The sequence below is a fragment of the Oncorhynchus masou genome, chromosome 12, assembly GCF_036934945.1.
Source record: "Oncorhynchus masou masou isolate Uvic2021 chromosome 12, UVic_Omas_1.1, whole genome shotgun sequence".
In the NCBI taxonomy this organism is placed as follows: Eukaryota; Metazoa; Chordata; class Actinopteri; order Salmoniformes; family Salmonidae; genus Oncorhynchus; species Oncorhynchus masou.
Window position 1 is genome coordinate 81,149,355 of NC_088223.1, and position 27,371 is coordinate 81,176,725.

The window sequence follows — 27,371 nt, forward strand, 5'->3', positions numbered from 1 at the left end:
TCTTAGCAAAAGACTTGAGATGAGACAGTTGTGTTTGGCCAATCAGAGAACAGTGCACTGTGAGCAAATGCTTGCTCGGTTGCTGATATTTCTCTGTAAATTCACAGAGTATGCATGACCTGTCTTTGGTGAGCCAGTGGCTGCATATAGTTCATGTAACTAATTTACTACAACAACTTGCTACACAAAGTAGAACTTGTAACAAAGTTTCAACATATCATTGAAAGAGTAAAGTGTCACCATGGAAACTGGTCGTCATTTCGATCTGAATGACCAGTTGTTAGTCAGTTGTTCTACAACACAAAATTCTGAAGGAAAAAGGAAACCACACACTGCTCTTGACAGTATCACTGATCTTTAATAAGCTTACGTATCGGCCTCACGGCCTTCATCAGAGCTTTTGTGAATTTAAAAAAATGTGCACGCTTATGTAGACCTAGCCCCACCCACATCCGTTCCACACATCGAAGGGGGTTGGAGACAAAGGAAGTGCTACCAAATATATCAATATGCTTTTCATAAATATTACAAAAGTGTATAAATAAGACGTATGAAACACGTCTGTAAAACCACAATGAGGACATAGCAAGTTTTCATTAGTCATTGGGTACATAGTACGAAAAACAGAGTAATCTTAAATAGGCACATAATTCATGTTCAAATTCACAATATAACATACATAGGCATTTCATCATTAAGTCCTTTAAGAAATAATGTCTGGAGGGTGAAAATCCCAAAACATTCTCTTTTACTCAGAATATTATTAATATCACCTCCCCTGTCTGATATATTAACTTTCTCTATGCCACAACATCTAAAGGTAGAAATGTCATGCTTCAGGTCATTGAAATGTACTGCGACTGGATAATCCCTGTCGTTTCTCCTGATTGAACTTTTATGTTCACTAATTCTCTGTTTGAGAGAACGAGAGATTTTACCAACATAGCAGAGCCCACATGGACATTTAATAATGTAAATAACATGGGTGGTGGAACAGGTAATAATGTCATTTATTTGGAACCGTTTTCCTTTGTGGGTGGCAGAAATATTCACACTTCATCATATTGTTGCACTGTGCGCATCCTCTGCATTTATAGCTACCATTTGGTAGAGGGCGTAAAAGAGCCTGGCTGATTTTCTTTTGTGGCTGGCAGTTGGCATGAACCAATTTATCGTGTAAATTGCGACCTCTCCTATACACAATAAGTGGTGGATTTTTAAATTCAGCCAGCCAAGCTGGGTCCGATTATAAAATATGCCAGTGTTTCTTTGTCACGCCCTGGTCTATATTTATTATGTTATCTTAATTTATTGAGTCAGGCCAGGGTGTGACATGGGTTTATTTGTAGTGTGTTTCGTCTTGGGGTTGTGTGGGGTGTATAGATTAGTCTATGACTGCCTGAGGCGGTTCTCAATCAGTCAGGTGATTATCGTTGTCTCTGATTGGGAACCATATTTAGGTAGCCTGGGTTTCACTGTGTGTTTGTGGGTGATTGTTCCTGTCTCTGTGTTTGTTGCACCAGTCAGGGCTGTTTCGGTTTCCGACATTTGTTGTTTTGTATTGTTCGTGTTTCGTCATAATTAAAGATGTATCGAACGAACCACGTTGCATTTTGGACCGATCCTTATTCCACCTCTTCGTCAGAGAAGGAGGTAGAAAAAAGCTGTTACATTCTTGACACTGGCATATGTAGTTGTGAACATTACGGAGTGTTCTTTAGCATTAGCGAGTCTTTTTTGTAACAGTTCATCTCGTATTTTTTCCAATGCCAAATGAAGAGCTTCATCCACACATTGTGGCGAATAGCCTCTTCTTAGAAACCTCATGCGCATCTCCGCTGCTTTTCCTAGATAGTCCTCTGTGGAGTCGCATATACGGCGCAGTCTGAAAACCTGGCTTCTTGGAAGTCCCCTTTTTAATGGCTCAGGATGGAAGTTGTCCCCCTGCAATAGAGTATTTCTAACTGTTTCTTTTCTATACAGAGTTGTAAACATGGTTCCATTTGATTTCTCAATCCATATATCGTGGTAATGAACACGTTGAGTGTCATGTTCAATAGTGAATTTGAGATTGGAGTCAATGTCATTGAGTAGTGCCATAAAATCTGACAGCTCTTTATCAGTTCCTTCCCATATGCAAAAAATGTCGTCAATATATCGATACCACTTCAGGACTTTATTAAAACATGGATTTTCGTTTCCATTATCAACAAAACTTTCTTCAAAAAGACCCACAAAGTTTAGCTTAGCTCGGAGCGAATGTGGAGCCCATCGATGTTCCATTCGTTTGGAGGTAGTATTCATCATCAAACCTAAAATAGTTATACGTCAAAACATATTCAGCCAGCACTAGAATGAAGTTTGTTGGTGGATATTCATTAGAATATTCATTAGTATCCCCCCCCCACACACACACACACACACACGTGGCGAATGCTGGTATATGGACTCTCGACATCTAATGTGACCAAAATACAGTCTTCGTTTAAACCCGTTATTGGTGAGATCTTGTTTATGAAGTATATAGAGTCTTTTACATATGATGGCAAATCTTGCACATGATTTTTAATGAAAGGGTCTACAAAGTTCGACAAAGGCTCTAGCATTGAGCCTATTCCTGCAACCACTGGTCTGCCTGGATAGTTGCCTTGTTGTGTTTTACACATCATTCTAAAACTGTCTAGTTTTGCCTCATGTCATCTCTCCTAATGTCAGTTGCTAGATCTGAACCGGGCCTTCCGATAAATGATTGACATACGTTTTTGTACAGACTCTATTATGACCTGTAGTACAAGTGTCTGCTCAGTTTCTTTTAATATGTTGTTTACTGCAATTCATATAAACCATTGCAGCTATTTACATTATATTGAGGGCTGGGGAAAAATCTCACATGGGGCATAATTGCAAATGCTTTAATTATCTATCAAATTTGTGTAGTGTGTAATTTGTCAGTTGTGTGTGATTTGTGTGATTCAATGTGTGTGATTTGTCAGTTGAATAACAGAGCTCATCTTTGAGGTTTCCAAAGTGTCTGTTGAATAACTCTGCAAATAGGTTTAACGCTTTGGACAAACTGTAGCCTACCACAGCTAACAGGTTACCTTTCTTACCCTCCTTAATTGACCCTACTTCATTGCATGCTAACTCAGTCAATCGCTTTTAACCCTGTGATACCCAAACATTCAGAAGCAAACTGTAAGAAGCAAACAAGCTCAGACAAGCTCAGAAGCAAACTGTAAGCTTTAATTCACAAGCGCAATGTTTGAAAACAAACTGCCCCTGTGTCTGAAAGTGAATTACAAGCTCAGATCAACCTTAATGTGCAGTAAAATAGTGCTAAATAAAACAATGAGTTAACGCTTCCCTGACAAGTCTACACACACATCTAGACTCTATACGTCCCCTGTGAACCTCTGGCTACCTCTGGGCTGATTAAGCAGTGCTTTTCAGAGCAAAAAGGATTTTCCCTCCCCTCAGCAGCTTAGCGGTTATTACTGTCACTTTTGTTATGGATTAGCCTTTATGCCTACTGGAGGTAATCACCCTCTATACCGGCAATAAAAGATCAATCAAACTGAGGAGAAGCAGCACACACTGCCTCATCTACAAGGCTACCTCTCGCCTGCATCCATAGAGCCATTGCACATTGGCGTCCCGAACCGTCTGAAGTCTTCCCCCACAGTGGCTGTTTTTTTTTGTCACTGTAGTAACCTTGCTATGGTGATTTGTGCCTTCTCATACACAGTGAGCTGATATTTTAATCCCTCATCCCAACATCCTCCCATCCTACCAATCTGCCTTTTATTTAATGTCAAAGCCAGCAGTGGCCCAGGCTAGGTAAACGAGCACTAGATTAGGAAGGCACTTGGTTGTTCTGTGTGTTTACTTTTGAATGTAGAGCCTGTTGATATATGGCCTACATTCATATATTCATGCTAGGAAACGTATACATTTTAGCTCGAATTGGTTGAGTTACGAAACATGAATGAATTAAGTGTTATGTTTATTTTGAATAATGTTTTTGTATTATTTGGTACTGGACACTGTTTATCATTTATTGCCTTGATCTGGTTCTGTATTTGATGGATAATTTGCAAGCAATAATCGTCTTGGGCACAGGAGGCTGCTGAGGGAAGGGTTGTTCATAATAGTGTTCTGAATGGAGCAAATGGAATGGCATCAAACACATGAAAATGATGTGTTTGATACCATTTCACTTATTCTGCTCCAGCCATTACCATGAGCCCGTCCTCCCCAGTTCAGGTGCCACCAACGTCCTGTGGTCTGGGAATACAGCATCTATTGATTTGAGAGCTAGCAGTTGTATTGATTAGGCCATCCAGATGAATGCTATTGGCATGGGGTCATTGATATTCACCTCTATTCACTTTCTTGAAAATTTCATCCCATACAAAAGACGGATGATTCTAAGATGATGTCTTGTATTAAGGTAACATCTAACAACGGCCTCTACGTGGGACAATTACAGTTTGAGCAATCTTTTGTTTTCCAAACGGATTGACATAGGCATAATAAAAATTGGAGCTGTCTGTCTTATAAACAAGCCTGAATAAAGCTCATCTAATTTGTCTTGAGCGCTAGAGTGATTACAGCATCAGGACCCAAACAAATTAATTAAGATGTAAACTGTATTTTAAAAAATGCCGATAGGAGATTTGTATTTTCAGCTTGTCCCCTCCTCTGCCATTTTTCATCCTTTTGTACTGTCACGGTAGATTGAGAATACTTAGACAGTGGAGAGAAAAGTGCAGCTCATCCAAGCAGAATTCTAATACTCCCCACTCTCTCTTCCTCCACTTTTTCTCCTCTCTGTTGAGCTGTGGTGGTTTGAGGGAATGGCGTTGTGGTCCACTGGGCCATATCTGTTGGGTGTTTCGTAGCATGGCGGGATTCTAGGGAGGTGTCCATCATTTCCTAATGACGTGCCAGCCGGGGCATGTCTGTCTCAGCGTGCAGCCCGGCCCACGGCACTCAGATACGAGCCGAGCACTATATGGGGAAGGATCTGGTCATACCTGGTCTTATTAATTTTCTATTATAATTTAATAAGTAGTATTTAACACCTTAAAACTTCTTAAGGCTAGAGGGCACTATTTTCAAGTCCGGATGAAAAGTGTGCCCAAAGTAAACTGCCTGCTACTCAGGCCCAGAAGCTGCATATGATTAGTAGATCTGGATAGAAAACACTCTGAGGTTTCTAAAACCGTTTGAATGATGTATGTGAGTATAACAGAACTTATTTGGCAGGCGAAACCCCGAGGACAAACCATCCAGGAAAAAAAGATTTGAGGTCACTCTCTTTTCAATGAGTTTTCAATGGGAATCTAGAATCCTAAGGCAGTTGCTTGCAGTTCCTATAGTCTTTAGAAATTGGTTGATATTTTTCCTTTGAGAAATGAAGAAGTAGCCTTGTTCAGAACGATGGTAGAGTGAAGTGTACTGTTGTGGTTGGGGGGCGTGACCTGAAAGCTCACTCCACTTTGTTTTCCTCCGGTATTGAACACAGTTTATTCCATCTTAAATTTGATTGATTATTTACTTTTAAAAATGCATAAAGTTGGATTAGGAATGTTGTTTGAAATGTTTGGATAAAGTTTACGGGTAACTAAATAGATAATGTCATGTAGTCATGTAGTCATGTTGCGCGAGTTGGAACCGGTGTATTTTCTGAATCATACGCGCCAAAGAAATGGACATTTTGGATATATATCGACAGAATTTATCAAACAAAAGGACAATTTGTGATGTTTAATGGCCATATTGGAGTGCCTATAGAAGAAGATCTTCAAAGGTAAGGCATGAATTATATGTTATTTCTGACTTTTTGTTGTGCCTGGCGGGTTGAATTATGATCTTCATGTGTATGTTTGATGGGGTGCTGTCCACAGATAATATCATGGTTTGCTTTCGCCATAAAGCCTTTTTGAAATCTGACACTGTGGCTGGATTAACAAGAAGTTCATCTTTAAACCCATGTTTAACACTTGTATGATTTATGAATTATTATTATGAGTATTTCTGTTTTTGAAATTGGCGCGCTGCTATTTCACTGGTTATCAAATCAATCGTGTTAATGAGATTGGCGCACAAAGGGATCAGTAAGAAGTTAGTAAGGAATTAATGGTGTTATAATGGCCCTATTCATTGTCTACAACAGATTAATAAGGCATGTATGGCAGCTGAATATCAGAGAGGTGCCAGTTCATGAAGGGAATGGATCTGATCACACTTCATATGAAGGGCCTTTTTCATTGTCTATCAAATCAAAGTTTATTGGTCGCATATACAGATTTACAGGTATTAAGACAGGTGCAGCCAAATGCTTATGTCACTAGCTCCAGCAGTTCAGGGGAATGTTTTGCAAATACAATACAAATACACAAATAATTTTAAAAAAATTAAATAACCAAGAAATAACAATCCAAGAATATGTGAGAATCAGAATATAAATATGTGGTGTGTATAGACACTATATTATTTGGAAAAGAAAATGGTGTGTACAGTATTAAATATATTAGGATGAGCTATGTCGAGAATACAGTATACACAGTTGAAGTCAGAAGTTTACATACACTTAGGTTGCAGTCATTAAAACTCGTTTCTCAACCACTCCACATATTTTTTTGTTAACAAACTATAGTTTTGGCAAGTCAGTTAGGACATCTACTTTGTGCATGACACAAGTCATTTCTCCAACAATTGTTTACAGACAGATTATTTCCCTTATAATTCCCTGCATCACAATTCCAGTGGGTCAGAAGTTTACATAAGCTAAGTTGACTGTGCCTTTAAAATAGCCTGGAAAATTTCAGAAAATTATGTCATGTTCTTTAAAAGCTTCTGTTAGGCTAATTGACATAATTTGAGTCAATTGGAGGTGTACCTGTGGATGTATTTCAAGACCTACCTTCAAACTTAGTGCCTCTTTGCTTGACATCATGGGAAAATCTAAATAAATCAGCCAATACCTCAGAAAAAAAATTGTAGACCTCTACAAGTCTGGTTCTTGAGAGAAATTTCTAAATGCCAAAGGTACCATGTTCATCTGTACAAACAATAGTATGCAAGTATGAACATTATGGGACCATACAGATGTCATACCGCTCAGGAAGGAGACGCGTTCTGTCTCCTAGAGTTGAAAGTACTTTGGTGTGAAAAGTGCAAATCAATCCCAGAACAACAGCAAAGGACCTTGCTGGAGGAAACAGGTGCAAATATATCTATATCCACAGTAAAATGAGTCCTATATCGACATAACCTGAAATGCTGCTCAGCAAGGAAGATACCACTGCTCCAAAATCACCATAAAAAAGCCAGACTACGGTTTGCAACTACACTTGGGGACAAAGATCGTACTTTTGGGAGAAATGTCCTCTGGTCTGATGAAACAAAAATAGAACTGTTTGGCCATAATGACCATCGTTATGTTTGGAGGAAAAGGGGGGTGGGTTGCAAGCCGATGAACACCATCCCAACCGTGAAGCATGGGGGGGGCAGCATCATGTTGTGGGGTGCTTTGCTGCAGGAGGGACTGGTGCACCTCACAAAATAGATGGCATCACGAGGAGAGAAAATGATGTGGATATATTGAAGCAACAAGACATCAGTCAGGAAGTTAAAGCTTGGTCACAAATGGGTCTTCCAAATGGACAATGACCCTAAGCATACTTCCAAAGTTGTGGAACAATGGCTTAAGGACAACAAAGTCAAGGCATTGGAGTGGCCATCACAAAGCCCTGACCTCAATGCTAGAGATCATTTGTGGGCAGAACTGAAAAAGCGTGTAAGAGCAAGGAGGCCTACAAAGCTGATTCAGTTACACAAGCTCTGTCAGGAGGAATGGGCCAAAATTCACTCAACTTATTTTGGGAAGCTTGTGGAAGGCTACCCAAAACGTTTGACTCAAGTTAAACTATTTAAATGGAATGCTACCAAAACTAATTGCGTGTATGTAAACTTCTGACCCACTGGGAATGTGATGCAATAAATAAAAGCTGAAATAAATCACTCTCTAATATTATTATCACATTTCACGTTCTTAAAATAAAGTGGTGATCCTAACTGACCTAAGCAGGGAATTTTTTACTAGGATTAAATGTAAGGAATTGTGAAAAACTGAGTTTAATAAATGTATTTGACTAAGGTGTATGTAAACTTCCGACTTCAACTGTACATACGCAGTGAATAAACAATAGTATACAAACAGAATATGAGGTGACCAGTGTGCAATGACTCTATTGACATGGGGCATTAGTCTCAATGTGCCGGTCTGAGTACCGGGCAGGTCGTCGGCTACTGATGGATGTTCAACGGTCTGATCGCCTGGTGATAGAAGCTGTTGCTCAGTATCTCTGTCCCGGTTCTGATTCACATGTTATTTAGCCATGAACAACACCTTAATATGGAATTATTGTCTTTTCAAGCATCCACAGATACTGTATTTTGTAAGACGTGTAAGATGTTTAAATCACTCCACACCAGACCAATCAATCTGATTGAGGTGCAGAACAACCCAAACAGCCTTATCTTAACCCTTGTGTAGTCTTAACATTCTGTATACTCCCCTTGTCCTAAGGGTAAAAAATGTCCCGCCTTCACTAAACCCCTGAAATTAAGCAGCACAGTTGAATATTAAAACCCAAATCTATTTTGCATCAAGAAACAACCTTTCATTCATCACAAATTTTGTGAATATCTGGGTTTTCCCTCTTCACAATCAGTGGACAACACTTGTTTTTATTACAACACACCTGTCAATTGTTTTCTTTTTCTAAAGTTGAGGTTTATTATTGTTATTGCTAAAGGTACTGCATAGGTGTAAACATATTGTGTTTTAGCAAGAGATAGCACTTGTATAGCCTAAGAAAGTAGCAGAAATGTACAGAAAGTAGTTTTGAAACAATAACAGTCTTGAACTTTTTTGGCAACATAGTGATATATTCTCATATACTGTGCAATGAGGAATTCAACTACAAAATACTAGTCTTCTCCCATTTTTTTAACCATTGCCCCCACCCACGACTTTGTTCAAATATTTCTGTAAATCTGTGATATCTATTCCTATAGTAATTAGTTATGGATCCATAACTAAATCAACATCTGCATTTGAAAGAGTTTTTCTATCATTATGTTATTAACAAAAGCATAAAGATGCTGAAGAAGAAATACAGTACTTGCCATCAGACTGTTAAACAGCCATCACTAACATTGCCAACATACTGACTCATATCTCTAGCCACTTTAATAATTAAAAATTGGATGTAATAAATGCATCACTAGTCGCTTTAAACAATGCCACTTTATAAAATGTTTACATACCCTACATTACTCATCTCATATGTATATACTGTACTCTATACCATCTACTGCATATTGCCTATGCCGTTCGGCCATCGCTCATCCATATATTTATATGTACATATTCTTGTTTATTCCTTTACACTTGTGTGTATAAGGTAGTTGTGAAATTGTTAGATTACTTGTTAGATATTACTGCATGGTCGGAACTAGAAGCACAGGCATTTCGCTACACTCGCATTAACATCAGCTAACCATGTGTATGTAACCAATACAATTTGATTTGATTTGATTACTGTACATTATATGCTTTTACATTTGGATAATAAAGCATTTAAAGCATTTTGAAGAAATAAGCCACCTGCATTTGTTTATTAGGCTACTATGTAGTCTGACAAGTATTACTTTTAGAGTTTGGGATTTACAAGCCTACAGTACGTACTGTAGTAAACATGGGAAAGTGCCTAATTCCTTACATAAGGGAGAGCAGGCCATGTCCAGACTTTCTCGGTGACCTCAAGTACTCATTTGTCTGACAAACAAAGACCTTCACGTCCTGCAGGCACAGGTAAGGATCAAAGCTGGTGAGACATTCAATGACGTCATCTTCACAGACGAATCAACCGTGGCCCTTGAGCAATTTGCTCAAAATTTCTACGGAAAAAAAGGAAGAAGATCAAGCAAGCCGAGTCCCAAGCAAATCAAATCAAATCAAATCAAATGTATTTATATAGCCCTTTGTACATCAGCTGATATCTCAAAGTGCTGTACAGAAACCCAGCCTAAAACCCCTAAACAGCAAGCAATGCAGGTGTAGAAGCACGGTGGTTAGGAAAAACTCCCTAGAAAGGCCAAAACCTAGGAAGAAACCTAGAGAGGAACCAGGCTATGTGGGGTGGCCAGTCCTCCTCTGGCTGTGCCGGGTAGAGATTATAACAGAACATGGCCAAGATGTTCAAATGTTCATAAATGACCAGCATGGTCAAATAATAATAGTCACAGGCAGAACAGCTGAAACTGGAGCAGCAGCATGGCCAGGTGGACTGGGGACAGCAAGGAGTCATCATGTCAGGTAGTCCTGGGGCATGGTCCTAGGGCTCAGGTCCTCCGAGAGAGAGAAAGAAAGAGAATTAGAGAGAGCATATGTGGGGTGGCCAGTCCTCTTCCGGCTGTGCCGGGTGGAGATTATAACAGAACATGGCCAAGATGTTCAAATGTTCATAAATGACCAGCATGGTCGAATAATAATAAGGTAGAACAGTTGAAACTGGAGCAGCAGCACGGCCAGGTGGACTGGGGACAGCAAGGAGTCATCATATCAGGTAGTCCTGGGGCATGGTCCTAGAGAGAGAAGGAGAGGATTAGAGAACGCACACTTAGATTCACACAGGACACCGAATTGGACAGGAGAAGTACTCCAGATATAACAAACTGACCCCAGCCCCCCGACACATAAACTACTGCAGCATAAATACTGGAGGCTGAGACAGGAGGGGTCAGGAGACACTGTGGCCCCATCCGAGGACACCCCCGGACAGGGCCAAACAGGAAGGATATAACCCCAACCACTTTGCCAAAGCACAGCCCCCACACCACTAGAGGGATATCTTCAGCCACCAACTTACCATCCTGAGACAAAGCTGAGTATAGCCCGCAAAGATCTCCGCCATGGCACAACCCAAGGGGGTGCCAACCCAGACAGGATGACCACATCAGTGAATCAACCCACTCAGGTGACGCACCCCTTCCAGGGACGGCATGAGAGAGCCCCAGTAAGCCAGTGACTCAGCCCCTGTAATAGGGTTAGAGGCAGAGAATCCCAGTGGAAAGAGGGGAACCGGCCAGGCAGAGACAGCAAGGGTGGTTCGTTGCTCCAGAGCCTTTCCGTTCACCTTCCCACTCCTGGGCCAGACTACACTCAATCATATGACCCACTGAAGAGATGAGTCTTCAGTAAAGACTTAAAGGTTGAGACCGAGTTTGCATCTCTGACATGGGTAGGCAGACCGTTCCATAAAAATGGAGCTCTGTAGGAGAAAGCCCTGCCTCCAGCTGTTTGCTTACAAATTCTAGGGACAATTAGGAGACCTGCGTCTTGTGACCGTAGCGTATGTGTAGGTATGTACGGCAGGACCAAATCAGAGAGATAGGTAGGAGCAAGCCCATGTAATGCTTTGTAGGTTAGCAGTAAAATCTTGAAATCAGCCCTTGCTTTGACAGGAAGCCAGTGTAGGGAGGCTAGCACTGGAGTAATATGATCAAATTGTTTGGTTCTAGTCAGGATTCTAGCAGCCGTATTTAGCACTAACTGAAGTTTATTTAGTGCTTTATCCGGGTAGCCGGAAAGTAGAGCATTGCAGTAGTCTAACCTAGAAGTGACAAAAGCATGGATTAATTTTTCTGCATCATTTTTGGACAGAAAGTTTCTGATTTTTGCAATGTTACGTAGATGGAAAAAATATGTCCTTGAAATGGTCTTGATACGTTCTTCAAAATAGAGATCAGGGTCCAGAGTAACGCCGAGGTCCTTCACAGTTTTATTTGAGACGACTGTACAACCATTAAGATTAATTGTCAGATTCAACAGAAGATCTCTTTGTTTCTTGGGACCTAGAACAAGCATCTCTGTTTTGTCCGAGTTTAAAAGTAGAAAGTTTGCAGCCATCCACTTCCTTATGTCTGAAACACATGCTTCTAGCAAGGGTAATTTTGGGGCTTCACCATGTTTCATTGAAATGTACAGCTGTGTGTCATCCGCATAGCAGTGAAAGTACGCTGAAACTCCATATGTGGGAGCAATTTCTCGCAAGGGACCAGGTCCATATTTGAATATTGATGGTAAGTTTAGCTATTTAAGGTACATAAAATATTGTTGTGAATTATGTGTTCCACAATAATTCACTCTTGCCTCCTTTTTCAGGTATCGTGGCTCGAGATTTCTTTGAGAAAAAATCATCAAGAGATATGCTGAAAAACACAGCATCTTGCTTACATCTTGTTTACATTCTCTATTGTAACTACAATGTCACAAATCATTTGTATCTACTTTTCCAATTACTTTTAGAGTTTGGGATTTACAAATGTAAGCTTTTCATTATTAGTTACATTGTTTTAGTTTGAACATGCAGACTTTTTCTTTAAATTATTATTTTATGTAGGATGCTACATTTTTGACAAGTTGCAAGTTGTAAATAGGCCTAATAAAATAAATCCTACTTCTATTAGGCTGTTAAGCCTCATGACCTACCTCAGACAGTTAAGTTATTTTATATAGGTCTAAGCTCTGAAGAAATAGACTCCAATTAAGCACTCGTGTTGTTTGTAAAGTCAAATTAAATTGAAGATCATTTTTTAAATGAATTGCTCGACTGGTGTAGGTTTTCTCTATCTGTTGATGTGCAACACGTCAATAACAAGTTGGCTGTGTTTTCAGCACCAGCCACTGTTCACCTCCTACTGATTGCACTGCGGTTCCCACCAGTTTTTTTATTTAATCTTGATTTAACTAGGCAAGTCAGGTAAGAACAAATTCTTATTTACAATCACGGCCTACCCCAGCCAAACCCGGATGACACTGGGCCAATTGTGCCCTGCCCTATGGCACTCCCAATCACAGTCGGATGTGAAAAAGCCTGTATTTGAACCAGGGACTTGTTGCACCAAGATGCAGTGCATTAGACCACCGTGCCACTTGGGAGCCATGACCAAAATACACTGCTCAAAAAAATAAAGGGAACACTTAAACAACACAATGTAACTCCAAGTCAATCACACTTCTGTGAAATCAAACTGTCCACTTAGGAAGCAACACTTATTGACAATAAATTTCACATGCTGTTGTGCAAATGGAATATCCAACAGGTGGAAATTATAGGCAATTAGCAAGACACCCCCAATAAAGGAGTGGTTCTATAGGTGGGGACCACAGACCACTTCTCAGTTCCTGTGCTTCCTGGCTGATGTTTTGGTCACTTTTGAATGCTGGCAGTGCTTTCACTCTAGTGGTAGCATGAGACGGAGTCTACAACCCACACAAGTGGCTCAGGTAGTGCAGCTCATCCAGGATGGCACATCATTGCGAACTGTGGCAAGAAGGTTTGCTGTGTCTGTCAGCGTAGTGTCCAGAGCATGGAGGCGCGACCAGGAGACAGGCCAGAACATCAGGAGACGTGGAGGAGGCCATAGGAGGGCAACAACCGAGCAGCAGGACCGCTACCTCTGCCTTTGTGCAAGGAGGAGCAGAGGGAGCACTGCCAGAGCCCTGCAAAAGGACCTCCAGCAGGCCACAAATGTGCATGTGTCTGCTCAAACAGTCAGAAACAGACTCCATGAGGGTGGTATGAGGGGCCGACGTCCACAGGTGGGGGTTGTGCTTACAGCCCATCACCGTGCAGGACGTTTTTCATTTGCCAGAGAACACCAAGATTGGCAAATTCGCCACTGGCGCCCTGTGCTCTTCACAGATGAAAGCAGGTTCACACTGAGTACATGTGACAGACGTGACAGTCTGGAGACGCCGTGGAGAACGTTCTGCTGCCTGCAACATCCTCCAGCATGACCGGTTTGGCGGTGGGTCAGTCATGGTGTGGGGTGGCATTTCTTTGGGGGGCCGCACAGCCCTCCATGTGCTCGCCAGAGGTAGCCTGACTGCCATTAGGTACCGAGATGAGATCCTCAGACCCCTTGTGAGACCATATGCTGGTGCGGTTGGCCCTGGGTTCCTCCTAACAATGCAAGACAATGCTATGGAATAGACCTCATGTGGCTCACAGACTGTCCAGGAGTTGGCGGATGCTTTGTCCAGGTCTGGGAGGAGGAGTTCCTGCAGGCAAGAGGAAGGCATTGATTTTGCTATGGGAATGATGCACGTTCCCGTTTTAAACAAGATATTTTGTCGCAAAAAGATTCGACTATGCATATAAGACCTCTGACGTGTCCAGAAATACAAATATCCAATTGAGCTTCAGGCACATCTGGGACATCATGTCTGAACGCTCCATCAAGGTGTCCACAGACTGTCCAGGAAGTTGCGGATGCTTTAGTCCAGGTATTTTTCTGGGACACAGAGAGGGAAGATCCCTCAGGAGACTATCTATCCACCACCTCACCAGGAGCGTGCCCAGGCATTGTATGTGGGGAGGTCATACAGTTACGAAAATGGCGGCTACATGCTACACAAAACACACACTTCTATGGTTCAAAAGCCTCATTTTGACTTGTTTTAAGGACATTACATCAAAGTTGGATCAGCATCTGATCAGTGTAGTGTGGTTTTCCACTTTCATTTTGAGTGTGACTCCAAATCCAGACCTCCATGGGTTGATAAATTTGATTTCCATTGATAATTTTTGTGTGGTTTTGTTGTCAGCACATTCAACTATGTAAAGAAAAAAGTATTTAATAAGAATATTTCATTCATTCAGATCTAGGATGTGTTATTTTAGTGTTCCCTTTATTTTTTTGAGCAATTAACCGTGTGTAGGTAGATGTGGAAAGGTAGATACAAATGATTTGGTGAAAGTTGGGGAGGGGGGGTTCACACCTAGCTCAAGCTGGGGAGGGGGGGGGGGCTATTAGACAATTAGACAATTATTTAGTAAAGGTTGAATAGTCTATTGTTCAGCTAATAGCCCATTCTAGAAACATTGTTAGCAGAATTCACAGCCTGCTACAATTGTGAAAAGCTAATAATAATACTTTTCCCCTGTCCAATTGATTCCAATTGATAGTGTTTTTAGCCACAATCGGCCCCAACCCCAATTAATACACTTGGGCACAGTTGACAACGTGTTGGACTTCGGGCTAGAATGTTGAGGGTTTGAAACCTGCTCCCTGCTTGTTTCATTACATTATTATGCCGGTCTCAGAGCAAATAGCCTGGATTGTTACTCCCATCTCGATCCTCGCCCTTTTCCATGCATCATTCTCCGCCTGAGTGGCTCGCTTGTGGGTGTGTTGGCAGGACATGGCAGCACTATTCGGTTGTGCGTCAGGAATTCACCATAGCAAGTTTGTATGAAGGTCTGGCAAATAGTAATATGCTCTAAACCGCTCTGGTGACAAACAGACTTTGCTGCCCTGTTTTCAATCGTCCACATGGCTGGGAGAACCTCCTCAGATTAATGCAGATGAAAGGAGGTAGATATGCATAGGAAGTGGAGTGTACTGTTTTTTTCAGTATATATGAATTACAAATCAGCCTTTACTTATTTCTAGTCATGTTTCTTGTCTATTGCATAGTTAGAATGTGAAACCATTGATGTCCCAGGAGCAGGAGAGGTAAACACTGTTGAAGTGTATAATTGTAATACATATGTGCAGACACAGAATCATTCAAAGAATGGAGTTTGATACACCTGGTATTGGATATGACTGAAAAATAACTTGCTAAATAGCGATTTTCGTGAATGAACTTTATGGCAAAATAATATGCACAATCGTTTCTGCATTAACTAACATATTCCTCTCAATTGTAAATGTTTTGCTTGACTCGTTATGACGTAATAATTACCTACATTTGCTTCCACCATAATGTTTTTGTCAGACATCTTTGCTGAAGAAAGTCACCAGCGACAGGTGGCATAACATCAACATGATTGGTTCCAATGACGAATTTGACGTTATGCCACCTGTTGCTGGTGACAGGTGGGTTCCCAAATTCATAATGAGTGCTCTAACTCTCCCCTGCGGTGGTCTGGAGCAATGAAGCCATGACTCTGTGTACCTCTAAGTAACTTTTAAAGGAGGAACCACTGTAGGACAGTATGCAAGTGTGTGTGCAGGGACTTTGCAGGTGTATTTCTCACATGTGCAGCACATAGTATTTGTTATACTGTCAATCTTTGGGGGGCAGAATTAGCATCTCCTCCTATTCCCTGCCCCAGCTGCAGCCTCAGGGGGTTCAGGAAAAGAGGCTGCTGTGTGGGGGAGGCGCTCCCTTCTTTGAATGTGTGGGTTTACAAGTGCCTTTCCCAGCTGCTCCAGGAACACCCTCATCTTGTTCCGCTTATCAGGCATCCAGGTAGGTTTGATCTTGTTCCATATCACGAAAGCATTGTATGAGGACACATCAGTGATGTTATGGAAGATGACCAGGGGCCAGCGGGTTGCCCAGGTTGTCCACGCCTCCTTTGTTGTGGTTATAGTCTAGGATGATGGCTGGCTTCCTGTCCTCACGATCACTAATCTCAGGCGTTTTGTACAGTGTGTTCAGGAGGACCACATTCTTGTTCCTCTTTGGGAGGTAAGAAACTAGACTGGTTGTGGGGGTGAAGACAAACTTTGATGAGAAGGCCTCTCTCCCCCTTGTTGCTTGGAGTGCAGGGGAGCACAGGCTTGTTCTTTCTAACTGTGCCAAACATGGCGATATCCCTCTTCAGGAGCTGCAGGCTGAATTCATAAGAAGTGAAGAAATTATCACACGTGATATTATGCCCCCTCAGTCCATCTGTCATGTCAAGCACAACCCACAGCCCCTGGTTCTTCTCCGAGCCTCCACTGGACTTCCAAGTGTAGCTGGATTGCTGGCTTGCTGGGCATATACTGCCAGAAAGGACAGCAACCTTTTGACAAAAGAGATAATTAGTATCAGTCTCACAGAAAACAAACCTGTAAATCAATGATATTACAGCAATTCATAATACAATTAACAGTGAAAATCCCTTAAATTACAGATATGAAAATAAAAATGTACCTCTGAATGGAACCAGTTGCTCATCCACTGTTACTTCAGGCCCAGGGTTGTAGAGGTATGGCAGACACTCCACCCACTTCTCCCAGACCTCTCTTCTGGCCGCCAGTTTGTCTCTCACACGTCTTGCAGGTCTTGACTCACGGTTATCATATCGTAGCATTCTTGAGAAAGTGTGAAAGACTTTCAGTGGCATCATGGCATGGAAAATTGCCCTTGTACTCTATGTATCCCAGAGTCTACATGTAGCCTCGCCTCGGGACCTATACACACCCGCTTTGATTAGCAGCCTTATGTAGGCACGCAGGTAAACCCAATCCATCCTTTTCCAGTTGACACCTGGTAAATGTAGTCTCTTATGGTCAATCTTCCAATGATATGCCTACAAATACGTCACAATGCTGCAGACACCTTGGGAAACGACAGAAAGTGTAGGCTCATTCCTTGCGCATTCACAGCCATATAAGGAGACATTGGAACACAGCGCATTCAAAATCTGGGGCATTTCCTGTATGAAATTTCATCTTGGTTTCACCTGTAGCATTAGTTCTGGGGCACTCACAGACAATATCCTTGCAGTTTTGGAAACGTCAGAGTGTTTTCTTTCCAAAGCTGTCAATTATATGCATAGTCGAGCATCTTTTAGTGACAAAATATCTTGTTTACAACGGGAACGTTTTTTTCTCCAAAAATTAAAAGAGTGCCCCCTATATCCAACTGGTTTTAAGGAGCTCCTTTAGTACCTCAGACTCAGTGACTGCCTGCAGGGAGAAACGTTGTAGTGGGCAGGGAAAAAGAGGGAGAAGCATCGGGGATAGTCACATTAGAAGAGGTGGGAGATGAGGAAATGTTGGACGGGCAAGGAGGCATGGCTTAGCCAAATAGGAATCCTGACTTAATGAATGGTGATTAAAGAGATCAGCCATGTGCTTATTGTCAGTAACAACCACATCATCGACATTAAGGGACATGGGCAGCTGATGGAGGACGATAACACACCGCAACAGTCAACAAAGAGCTATTTGAAAGTTTAATGCTTAACCAGCAAATAGAATTGTTTGGGGCCAGTCTTGGTGGAGACAACAGAGCACTGAAGGTGATCCTTGGTAAAGATTGCCACTCCCCCACCTTTGGAATATCTGTCTTGTCGAAAAAGTTTATAACCAGAAAGGTTAACAGCAGCATTCAAAACACTCTTTCTTATCCATTTCTTAGTAATGACCAACACATCTGGATTGGAGCTGTGAATCCATACTTTCAATTTATCCATTTTAGGTAATAAGCTTCTAGTGTTAACATTCAGAAAACCCAGGATTTTACGAGAGCAGAAATCAGTGATGCAGATATCAGAGCGCAAGTCAGAATTGGAGCTAGCAATTGTAGATGGGCTATGGTGTACATGCATATTTCCAGATATCATCAACAGTAATACAATCTGATGTCATTGTAATGTTTTTAAGGATAAAACCGGTAAAACAGATTATTCATTTTCCTCCTAATTAAAACTTGGCTAATGTCAGTTGACACCTATAAATGTCTTTTGCAGTAATAAATTGATAATTGCTTTACATCTGTCATGGATTCACATGGGAGGGAGGGGATGCATGGCCACAAGTCTTTCTCTGTCTTTTTCTCCCTGCTTTGTATTTTTCACAACAAATCCTTACCTTCATGAGAGACTGAAATAATGTCTTAATTCTCCTACTTTCTCCTCTTGCCTGTGCATCAGTTGACACTGTGCCCCTCAGGAGTCTCCAGCCAGAGCGGTGAAACATATTGTTCCTTATAATTGTTCCTTATCTTGGGCTCTGGGACCTGTTACATTCCCATATAAATTAAGCACAGTTTAATTAACTTCAGTGGCATCTCTCTTATCTGGGGAGGGAACATTCACTAAGGCACGGTGTGACGGTGTGACAGGCAAACTCTGGCAAGTCACCCTGCTATGACCCGCAGAGACACAAATGTACTGCTGAATTGTATTGCCGATCTCCTGTAGTGTCATTTGTTGGCGGTGGCGACATAGTACTCACTCGTTCAATTAGATTTCAATTGATTTGTTTACGGCAAAGTAATTGTCATTCTATTTCGGACCAAATGCCCCAGGGTGGGCCCTTTCTAAGCTAGTGAATGGCTACAGTGGCATAGATCAACGCGGGGAAAGTGGAGGGAAAAGCCTTAAAGATCCATAGTAGGGGGAACAGCACCACTCTACTGCTCAACAGCCATTGTTATTGTTTTAGTTTTGTTGACTAAGCAGAGGTGGGGAGTTCTAGGGGAGCGTCACACATCAAGGTAAAAACAAATGCTGCGTACAGTGGGGCAAAAAAAGTATTTAGTCAGCCACCAATTGTGCAAGTTCTCCCACTTAAAATGATGAGAGAGGCCTGTAATTTTCATCATAGGTACACTGCAACTAAAACAGAAACAATGAGAAAAGAAATCCAGAAAATCACATTGTAGGATTTTTAATTTATTTATTTGAAAATTATGGTGGAAAATAAGTTTTTGGTCACCGACAAACAAGCAAGATTTCTGGCTCTCACAGACCTGTAAATTCTTCTTTAAGAGGCTCATCTGTCCTCCACTCGTTACCTGTATTAATAATGGCACCTGTTTGAACTTGTTATCAGTATAAAAGACACCTGTCGACAACCTCAAACAGTCACCTCCGAACTCCACTATGGCCAAGACCAAAGAGCTGTCAAAGGACACCAGAAACAAAATTGTAGACCTGCACCAGGCTGGGAAGACTGAATCTGCAATAGGTAAGCAGCTTGGTTTGAAGAAATCAACTGTGGGAGCAATTATTAGGAAATGGAAGACATACAAGACTGATAATCTCCCTCGATCTGGGGCTCCACGCAAGATCTTACCCCGTGGGGTCAAAATGATCACAAGAACGGTGAGCAAAAATCCCAGAACCACACGGGGGGACCTAGTGAATGACCTGCAGAGATCTGGGACCAAAGTAACAAAGCCTATCATCAGTAACACACTACGCCGCCAGGGACTCAAATCCTGCAGTGCCAGATGTGTCCCCCTGCTTAAGCCAGTACATGTCCAGGCCCGTCTGAAGTTTGCTAGAGAGCATTTGGATGATCCAGAAGAAGATTGAGAGAATGTCATATGGTCAGATGAAACCAAAATAGAACTTTTTGGTAAAAACTCAACTCGTCGTCTTTGGAGGACAAAGAATGCTGAGTTGCATCCAAAGAACACCATACCTACTGTGAAGCATGGGGTGGAAACATCATGCTTTGGGTCTGTTTTCTGCAAAGGCACCAGGACGACTGATCCATGTAAAGGAACGAATGAATGGGGCCATGTATCGTTAGATTTTGAGTGAAAATCTGAAGATTAAATGTGTCTGGGTCTTTCAGCATGACAATGATCCCAAACACACCGCCCGGGCAACGAAGGAGTGGCTTCGTAAGAAGCATTTCAAGGTCCTGGAGTGGCCTAGCCAGTCTCCAGATCTCAACCCCATAGAACATATTTGGAGGGAGTTGAAAGTCCGTGTTCCCCAGCAACAGCCCCAAGCATCACTCCTCTAGAGGAGATCTGCATGGAGGAATGGGCCAAAATACCAGCAACAGTGTGTGAAAACCTTGTGAAGACTTACAGAAAACGTTTGACCTCTGTCATTGCCAACAAAGGGTATGTAACAAAGTATTGAGATAAACTTTTGTTATTGAACAAATACTTATTTTCCACCATCATTTGCAAATAAATTCATTAAAAATCCTACAATGTGATTTTCTGGATTTTTTTTCTCATTTTGTCTGTCATAGTTAAAGTGTATCTATGATAAATTACAGGCCTCTCTCATCTTTTTAAGTGGGAGAACTTGCACAATTGGTGGCTGACTAAATATTTTTTGCCCCACTGTATATGCTGCTATTTTATCATTCTAGCGATGAAGTCCGAATGGAAAAAAACTGTTCTTTCTTCCCAGTAACTACTTTGTTGTTGTAATATCGCAAACGGACATGGCAGTTTCAACATTAAGGATTCCAGCTTCAAGAGGAGGGAGAGAACTTTCAAGAAGGATATACTGAGATTTCAGAAAATGTGTGCTGAGTGCATCCAAACAGCTGACGTGAAGAAGACATTTGATTAAGTCATCCATCTTAACGTTCCAAAAGTGAGAGGGCGATGGCAAAGGCACAAACGTGGTACCGCCAGTGAACCCGCCATGAAGGTGATTAATCCACCCCGGCCGCCAATTCCTTCGAGACAGGCATGTTAAGATCTCAAAACAAGATCCAGGTACAGTTGAAAATGGGTCACATTTTCTCCAAGCTGCCCTTCCCCTCTGTTTTTTTCTAAAATTAAATTGCTATATTTTCCCTCCTTTCCCCATCTGCAGAACTGAAGGACTTTGGTCCATCCCAAGGGGTCAGTGAATGAAGCGTAGAGAAAGAGAATGTAATTCCATGACAAAGAACCAAGCCCTAGCGTGGATAGAGAGAAAGAGAGAGAGAAGGTTAGAGAGAGAAGGAGGAGAGAGGAGCAGCACCCAGCGACAGTAATTAAAGTAGGGGGTGATTAGTCCGCCTCTGTGTCGGCCAGCTCATGAGAAATCTATTGACTGGCCACGTTAAATCATCAATTTGGAACCATTAGACCATGCCACATTCACAAACATGTCGGTAATGATGATGGGTTGAGCCTCTGTGGGGTTACTGGAGAGAAGGCCCTCATGTGTTTCTCTCTTCCCCCCCATTCTCTCCCTCTTCTCACCTCCTCCTTTTCTCTCCCTCTACTTCTGTCTTTCTCTCTGAGGTCTAACTTGGCTTTGAAGGCCAAACATCACTGTTGATGTAAATTTGGCCCATGTAATGAGTCACACGGTATTAGCTTCTTTGCAGTCCCAATGCAAAAATGCCGACCTGTGCCCTCAGCTCTGACATGATGAACGACTTGTTAACACAACACAAGACCTGGGAAGGTGGGATGGTGAACTCACTGCACTGGTCAGGATTTTATGCAGAGCACCCAACATAGAATTAGGGATTTAGTAGGATCTTTATGGGCCCCAAGGCCTGTTGCTTAGCTGGTTCACACCTCCAAGGCCTGTTGCTTAGCTGGTTCACACCTCCAGGGACTGTTGCTTTGCTGGTTCACACCCCCAAGGCCTGTTGCTTCGCTGGTTCACACACTCAAAGTGTGTGTTGTTGGCATCTCCCGGTGCCAGCTCATAACAAGTCTGAGGTTGTGTCCCAAATGGAACCCTATTCCCTATTCCCAAAAGTAGTGCACTTTAGTAAGGAATGGGATGCCATTTAGGACTTAGGCTGAGAAAAGGAAGCCGACAGCACAAAGAGGCAGGCAGGCAGGCAGGAAAGGACAGATGGCTACCAGTAACGGCTTGTTTAGTGCTCAGATAATAATGTAAATGTGCCTGTTTGTGATATGTTGTGCCAGTGACAGCTGTAGTGTGTCTTGATTTAGCATCACAGTGCGAGAGATATTGAAAATGGTCCTCCTGTATTGCACCAGTCAGAACAGAAAGGAGCTCCTTGAATTATTCACAGCATCCAGGCTGCTTCTCAAATGGCACCCTTTCCCCTGTATAGTGCACTACTTTTGAACAGAGCTTTTTGGGCCCTGATCAAAAGTAGTGCACTAAATAGGGAATATGGTGCCATTTGGGACATAGTCCAAGAGAGATTGAAAGCAAACCAAATGCAGCTTGCCAACCTGACATGATTGCCTTCTCGCTTTTCTCATTAGGGAAGAAATAAAAATGTGTGAAGAAAAATGTTCTTCCAACTTCGCAGTACAACACAGGGCAACCAGTGTTTTACAATCTGATCCTTGTCAATAACAAACAATAACAAATCTAGTCCCCCAGTAAGATAGAGATGGCATAATTACCGTGGAAACTCAGGGAGGAAAACTCAGGGAATTGCCTCATCATGACTTGATTTTAGAGTACTGTTTCTTTTTAAAGATATATAACTCCTGTCTGGTACTCCACCATTGCATCACCTTCATGAAATGACTTCAAGTGACTTACAATTCCAAAATGTGACCATTTATTCTCACTGTATCCGTTCAAGCTGTGAGTGATGTTTCACTTTTAACATTTCGTATATTCATGCAATGACTTCATATTCAGATTGTAAAAGATGAAAAAAATGCAATATGCAGATTTTGGTCAAGGTGAAGGTTGTTGAAACCTTTCAGTATTTACTCTTTCACTTTTTAAATTCTTCCTAACTTAACAGTATTCATTCATTATTTTCCCTTTGAAAGTCGCTTTTAGTATTCTTTTGATGAATAAGCTTTCATTGGAACTACTTCAAAGCTGTAAAGTTGAATGACTCTTTGATGCGCCCTATAATATCTCATTGTGGCCTTTCAATACGTATTGGGTTCTCCATTCTTTCCTCTCCCATTCTCCACCCTTCTTTTAACATTTCTCTGAAAACAAGTTCACTGATATTTCCTCTTATATTTATGGGGGGTTAGACGAACAACCATTCAGACTCATAGCTCCACGGTTCCTCAAACTGGAGGGAAACTTGATCAGTTCTAGATAGGTAACACTATCAGATAAATTACAATATCCTTCTTCTTCACACACTGATTTGAACCGAGCAAAGTTGACAATGTGCGAGGAGATATGAGGACCTAAAAAAAGATAGACCAACATTGCTCATAAAGCACTTTGCCACTGTGGAACGGTATTGTTCACTGTGGAACTGTCATCCTTTCAATGGCCGTATTGTGGACGATAAGAACGGAAGTGGTATTGGCTGCAGCACAGTCACTCTCACAACAGTTAGACGCCTCTTTGGAGAATTCCATTCTACCTTCTCTGACTCCTCTGGCCACCCAGAAGTCAGAAGTGATCTCTTGCTCTACGAGTCGCAATGTAACTGTGCTGAACAAATATGGCTGACAAAGGTGAAAGCGCTAGCCAGGGCTCTAATCAGTTCTCCCCCAACTGTGAGGGATGAGTAATGAGCAAAGGGGCCAAGTCCAGGCCCTAATGAAGCCAGCTAGCTCCCTCGAACTCCACCTTCATCAAATTCTCTTCACTTTAACTCTCCTGCTGCTGCCGCCGTTTGTCTGCATGTGGCGAGCTAGCAAGCTGTACTGTACCTCTCGTCTGAATTACCCATGGGAGGGAAGGAAAATGTATGACGCTAATGAAGTGAATGCAGCAAAGGCAGTAGAGGTGGTGGAAGGCGACGGTAGTGGTGAACAATGTGTAAGTATGGAATTGAGGTGGTGGTGATGATGATATGCCTTGTTTTGTATCTGTTTCAGGTAATATGTTACATATGAAGTGCATGGAAGTGCATATTAAGCGTGTCAAGGAGTGAGGGAGAGAGCATCTACATATGCTGCTTTCTCTCTCTCCCTCACTCTCTTTCTTCCAAGCACTCAGGATGTGCCAGCTGCATGTTGCCTTTGATTCAGGCTTGCTCCAGATCTGCTCTCTAATGAGCTGAGTGCTCAATCAATAATTCACTGGAGTTTGAATAAAATTGAGGGTGATCAGAGCTGGTTTCAAACAAGAAAGTAATCAGTGCCATTCACAAGCTTGGATTCGGCCAAGCTCTCCCCAACTAGCTACCTTCTTTCCTCTCTGCCTTCCTTTCTTTCTTTTGTTCCCCCGTTTCTCCTGCATGAACGGAGGCAGACTCTCCAGTTTCTGCTTCCTCTTTTGCCTCAATATGTCATCGCTCACCTGTGAGAAGCGTCAGAACCCCACTGGGCACAGACATCAATTCAATGTCTATTCCACTTTGGTTCAGCGTAATTTCATTGAAATGACGTGGAAACAACTTTGATTCAACCAGTGTGTGCCCAGTGGGAAGAGATCACACAAAGCAGCAGCAAGGGTGAGGATGATGGTGTATAACCTCTATGCAACACAAAGTGTAAACATATTCTTACCAATTCATGTGTATTTGAAATGTAGGCTACTTGTTGAAAACAAATATGGCGTACAATATTTTGATATGCACTATGGTGAATTTACCTAATGCAGCCTCCATGCTGCTCAGAAACTAAGCGTATTTTATTCTAGATTTTTGTATCAGACTGAAACGTCAGAGGTGTTAACCTGAGTTGGCATACAATGGCATAGCAATGCCTCTTAAATTGACAGTTAATTGAAATTGCAAAACAACATATTGATTTCCTTGTACACCTGCGTTGGTTTAGGGGCAAATATTGGCCAGGTCAACTAAATGAATCAAGGATTGCTGTTTAACTTGTCCATAAACTGCTTACATGGTAAGAAAACCAATATGTAATTTCGGTGAACTACTAAGCCTTTAACTGCTCTACAACTGTACACATTTTACAGAATGCAATGCAATTGAACTAAATCCATCTTTATCATCCCCCACAGTTCCCCCTGAAGACCCTGTGATTATGGGGGCTCCCGTGGTGAGTCTAAGAGCCGGTGACCCCCTCAACTTGACATGCCACGCCGACAATGCCAAGCCTGCTGCCTCCATCATCTGGATCCGCAACGGGCAGGTCCTGAATGGCGCCATGTACTCTAAGGTATTTGTCCCCGCCCCAGTTTTATAATTTCCCTGTAGGTGTGGTTTGGGCTAGTTTTGATTGATCTCTGTGCTGACCTGACTCTTTCAAAAGGACAGCTCTAATTGTACGTATTGGAGCGAATTCATGGGTAGCCCCGACCGGGACTCAAACCTGGGTCCAACGACTGCCAACTGAACAGCTTAGCCATTACACCAAGAAATTCAAGCTGGATTAAGTTCGCTACTCTATCCCCTTCCTACAAAAATAGTGCCCCACACTTCTTTATCTCAAGTCCCTCATGCCCAGGCATGCCTTTGATGACCCCTCTTCTGACACCAATGTAGAGAATTCAGGGGGGTGCTCTGATCGTAACTGCAGCAAATGTCAACTCAACACCTTAGCTGAAAACTATAAAAACTCTTAAACTCTAAAAAGTGCACACACTCAAATTAAGTTTGCATCAATAAATTGATTGTGCACTTCAAATGTGTCCTTTGGCCCTTGATAAGAGGTGTGCTCTCTCCACCTTCAATTGGAGGAATCCTTCCCCCTCTTCCTATCTTCCTCTCTGCTGCTGCATTCACTTTTCTCTTCCTCCACACAGCTGTCCTAAAAAAGGCCTCGCTCTGTCAATTTAATGACAGCTGAGATTTTTAATTTGATCCACAGGGCAAGATGGAGCACTCACGTCGCACTTTCAACATGACGAAAAAAGAGAAAGCATTCCATCACTCTACATTATGGATGTGTTCTTGGGCAATTTGTTCACTTTGTCAGCCCTGGGTAGGAAACAGAGAAAGTGAGAGGCGCATTTAAAGAAGCGGCCCCATGACAATCTCGCAGTGTAGTCTTGCTTGTTCCAGGGTGAGTCTAACTCAAACAAACCCACTGGAGAGCGCTCCCTTCACTCAATATAAACCCATAAATTAGACAGAGGCAAGCCACTTAGACGTGTATATTATTGTATCAGGATTTGGAGGGGCAGTGTATAGTTACTTTGTAAGTACTTAGTATCAACATCTGTATAGCATATTTAATATGTATCACATTTGATACTGATTACATCATATAGCAGATGCTCATATCCAGAGCAATTTACAGGATTAATTAGGGTTAAGTGCTCAAGGACACATCGACAGATTTTTAATGTAGTCAGTTAGGGGATTCAAACCAGCAACCTTTCAGTTACGGGCCCAATGCTCTTAACTGCTTGGCTACCTGGCATACATCATGTCATATTATTTACATGTCACACTGTTAGGATGTAAAGTCCTTTTGATTCTTCTTAGTCTGGTAACAGCTTCATTTAAATGCATCATAAACAAATATTTTGGAGACAGAGAATCAATATGTTTCATCTTTATCTAAAGATGAGTCTGGGTTTTGGATTCACATACTTTGAGTCATATCATGACTTGACGTGGCATATCAAGGCATGCAGATTGAGAAGGCAGATAGACGACTGATCCCATCTGTCCAGTATGACATGCAGGTTGACGTGAATTGGGATGAGTCTTGTCCTGGAGGCAGAACTAAGCAATTTCCACTAAATAGGCCAGCTACAAAGTCTAAATATTGTACAGGTTCATGAAAACAAAAATGTATTTAAGGTTAGGGTTAGATATTAGGGTTATCCTTGTGGTTAAGGTTAGGGTTAAGTTTAGGGTTAGGTTTCAAATCAGATCATATGACTTTATGGCTGTGCCAGCTAGTGACCACTCTAAAGAGCTGCCCCCTGAATCAGATTCATAATGAGAAATGCTAACCTGCGTATGATATCACAAATCTGTCAATGATGTATACCAATAAACTCTATAACGATGTAATTCCAAATATGTAACTACTA

At 41.9% G+C, this 27,371-nt stretch overlaps 1 protein-coding gene across 2 annotated transcripts in view; it reads left to right on the plus strand.

Moving 5' to 3' along the window:
* LOC135550924 (kin of IRRE-like protein 3) overlaps nucleotides 1-27,371 on the plus strand; it is a 267,107-nt gene that overhangs the window by 160,359 nt on the left and 79,377 nt on the right. For both annotated transcript variants that reach the window (XM_064982166.1, XM_064982167.1), the window contains one exon: nucleotides 25,386-25,543. In XM_064982166.1, coding sequence (XP_064838238.1) covers nucleotides 25,386-25,543 — 158 coding nt within the window. The remainder of the gene's footprint in view (nucleotides 1-25,385; nucleotides 25,544-27,371) is intronic.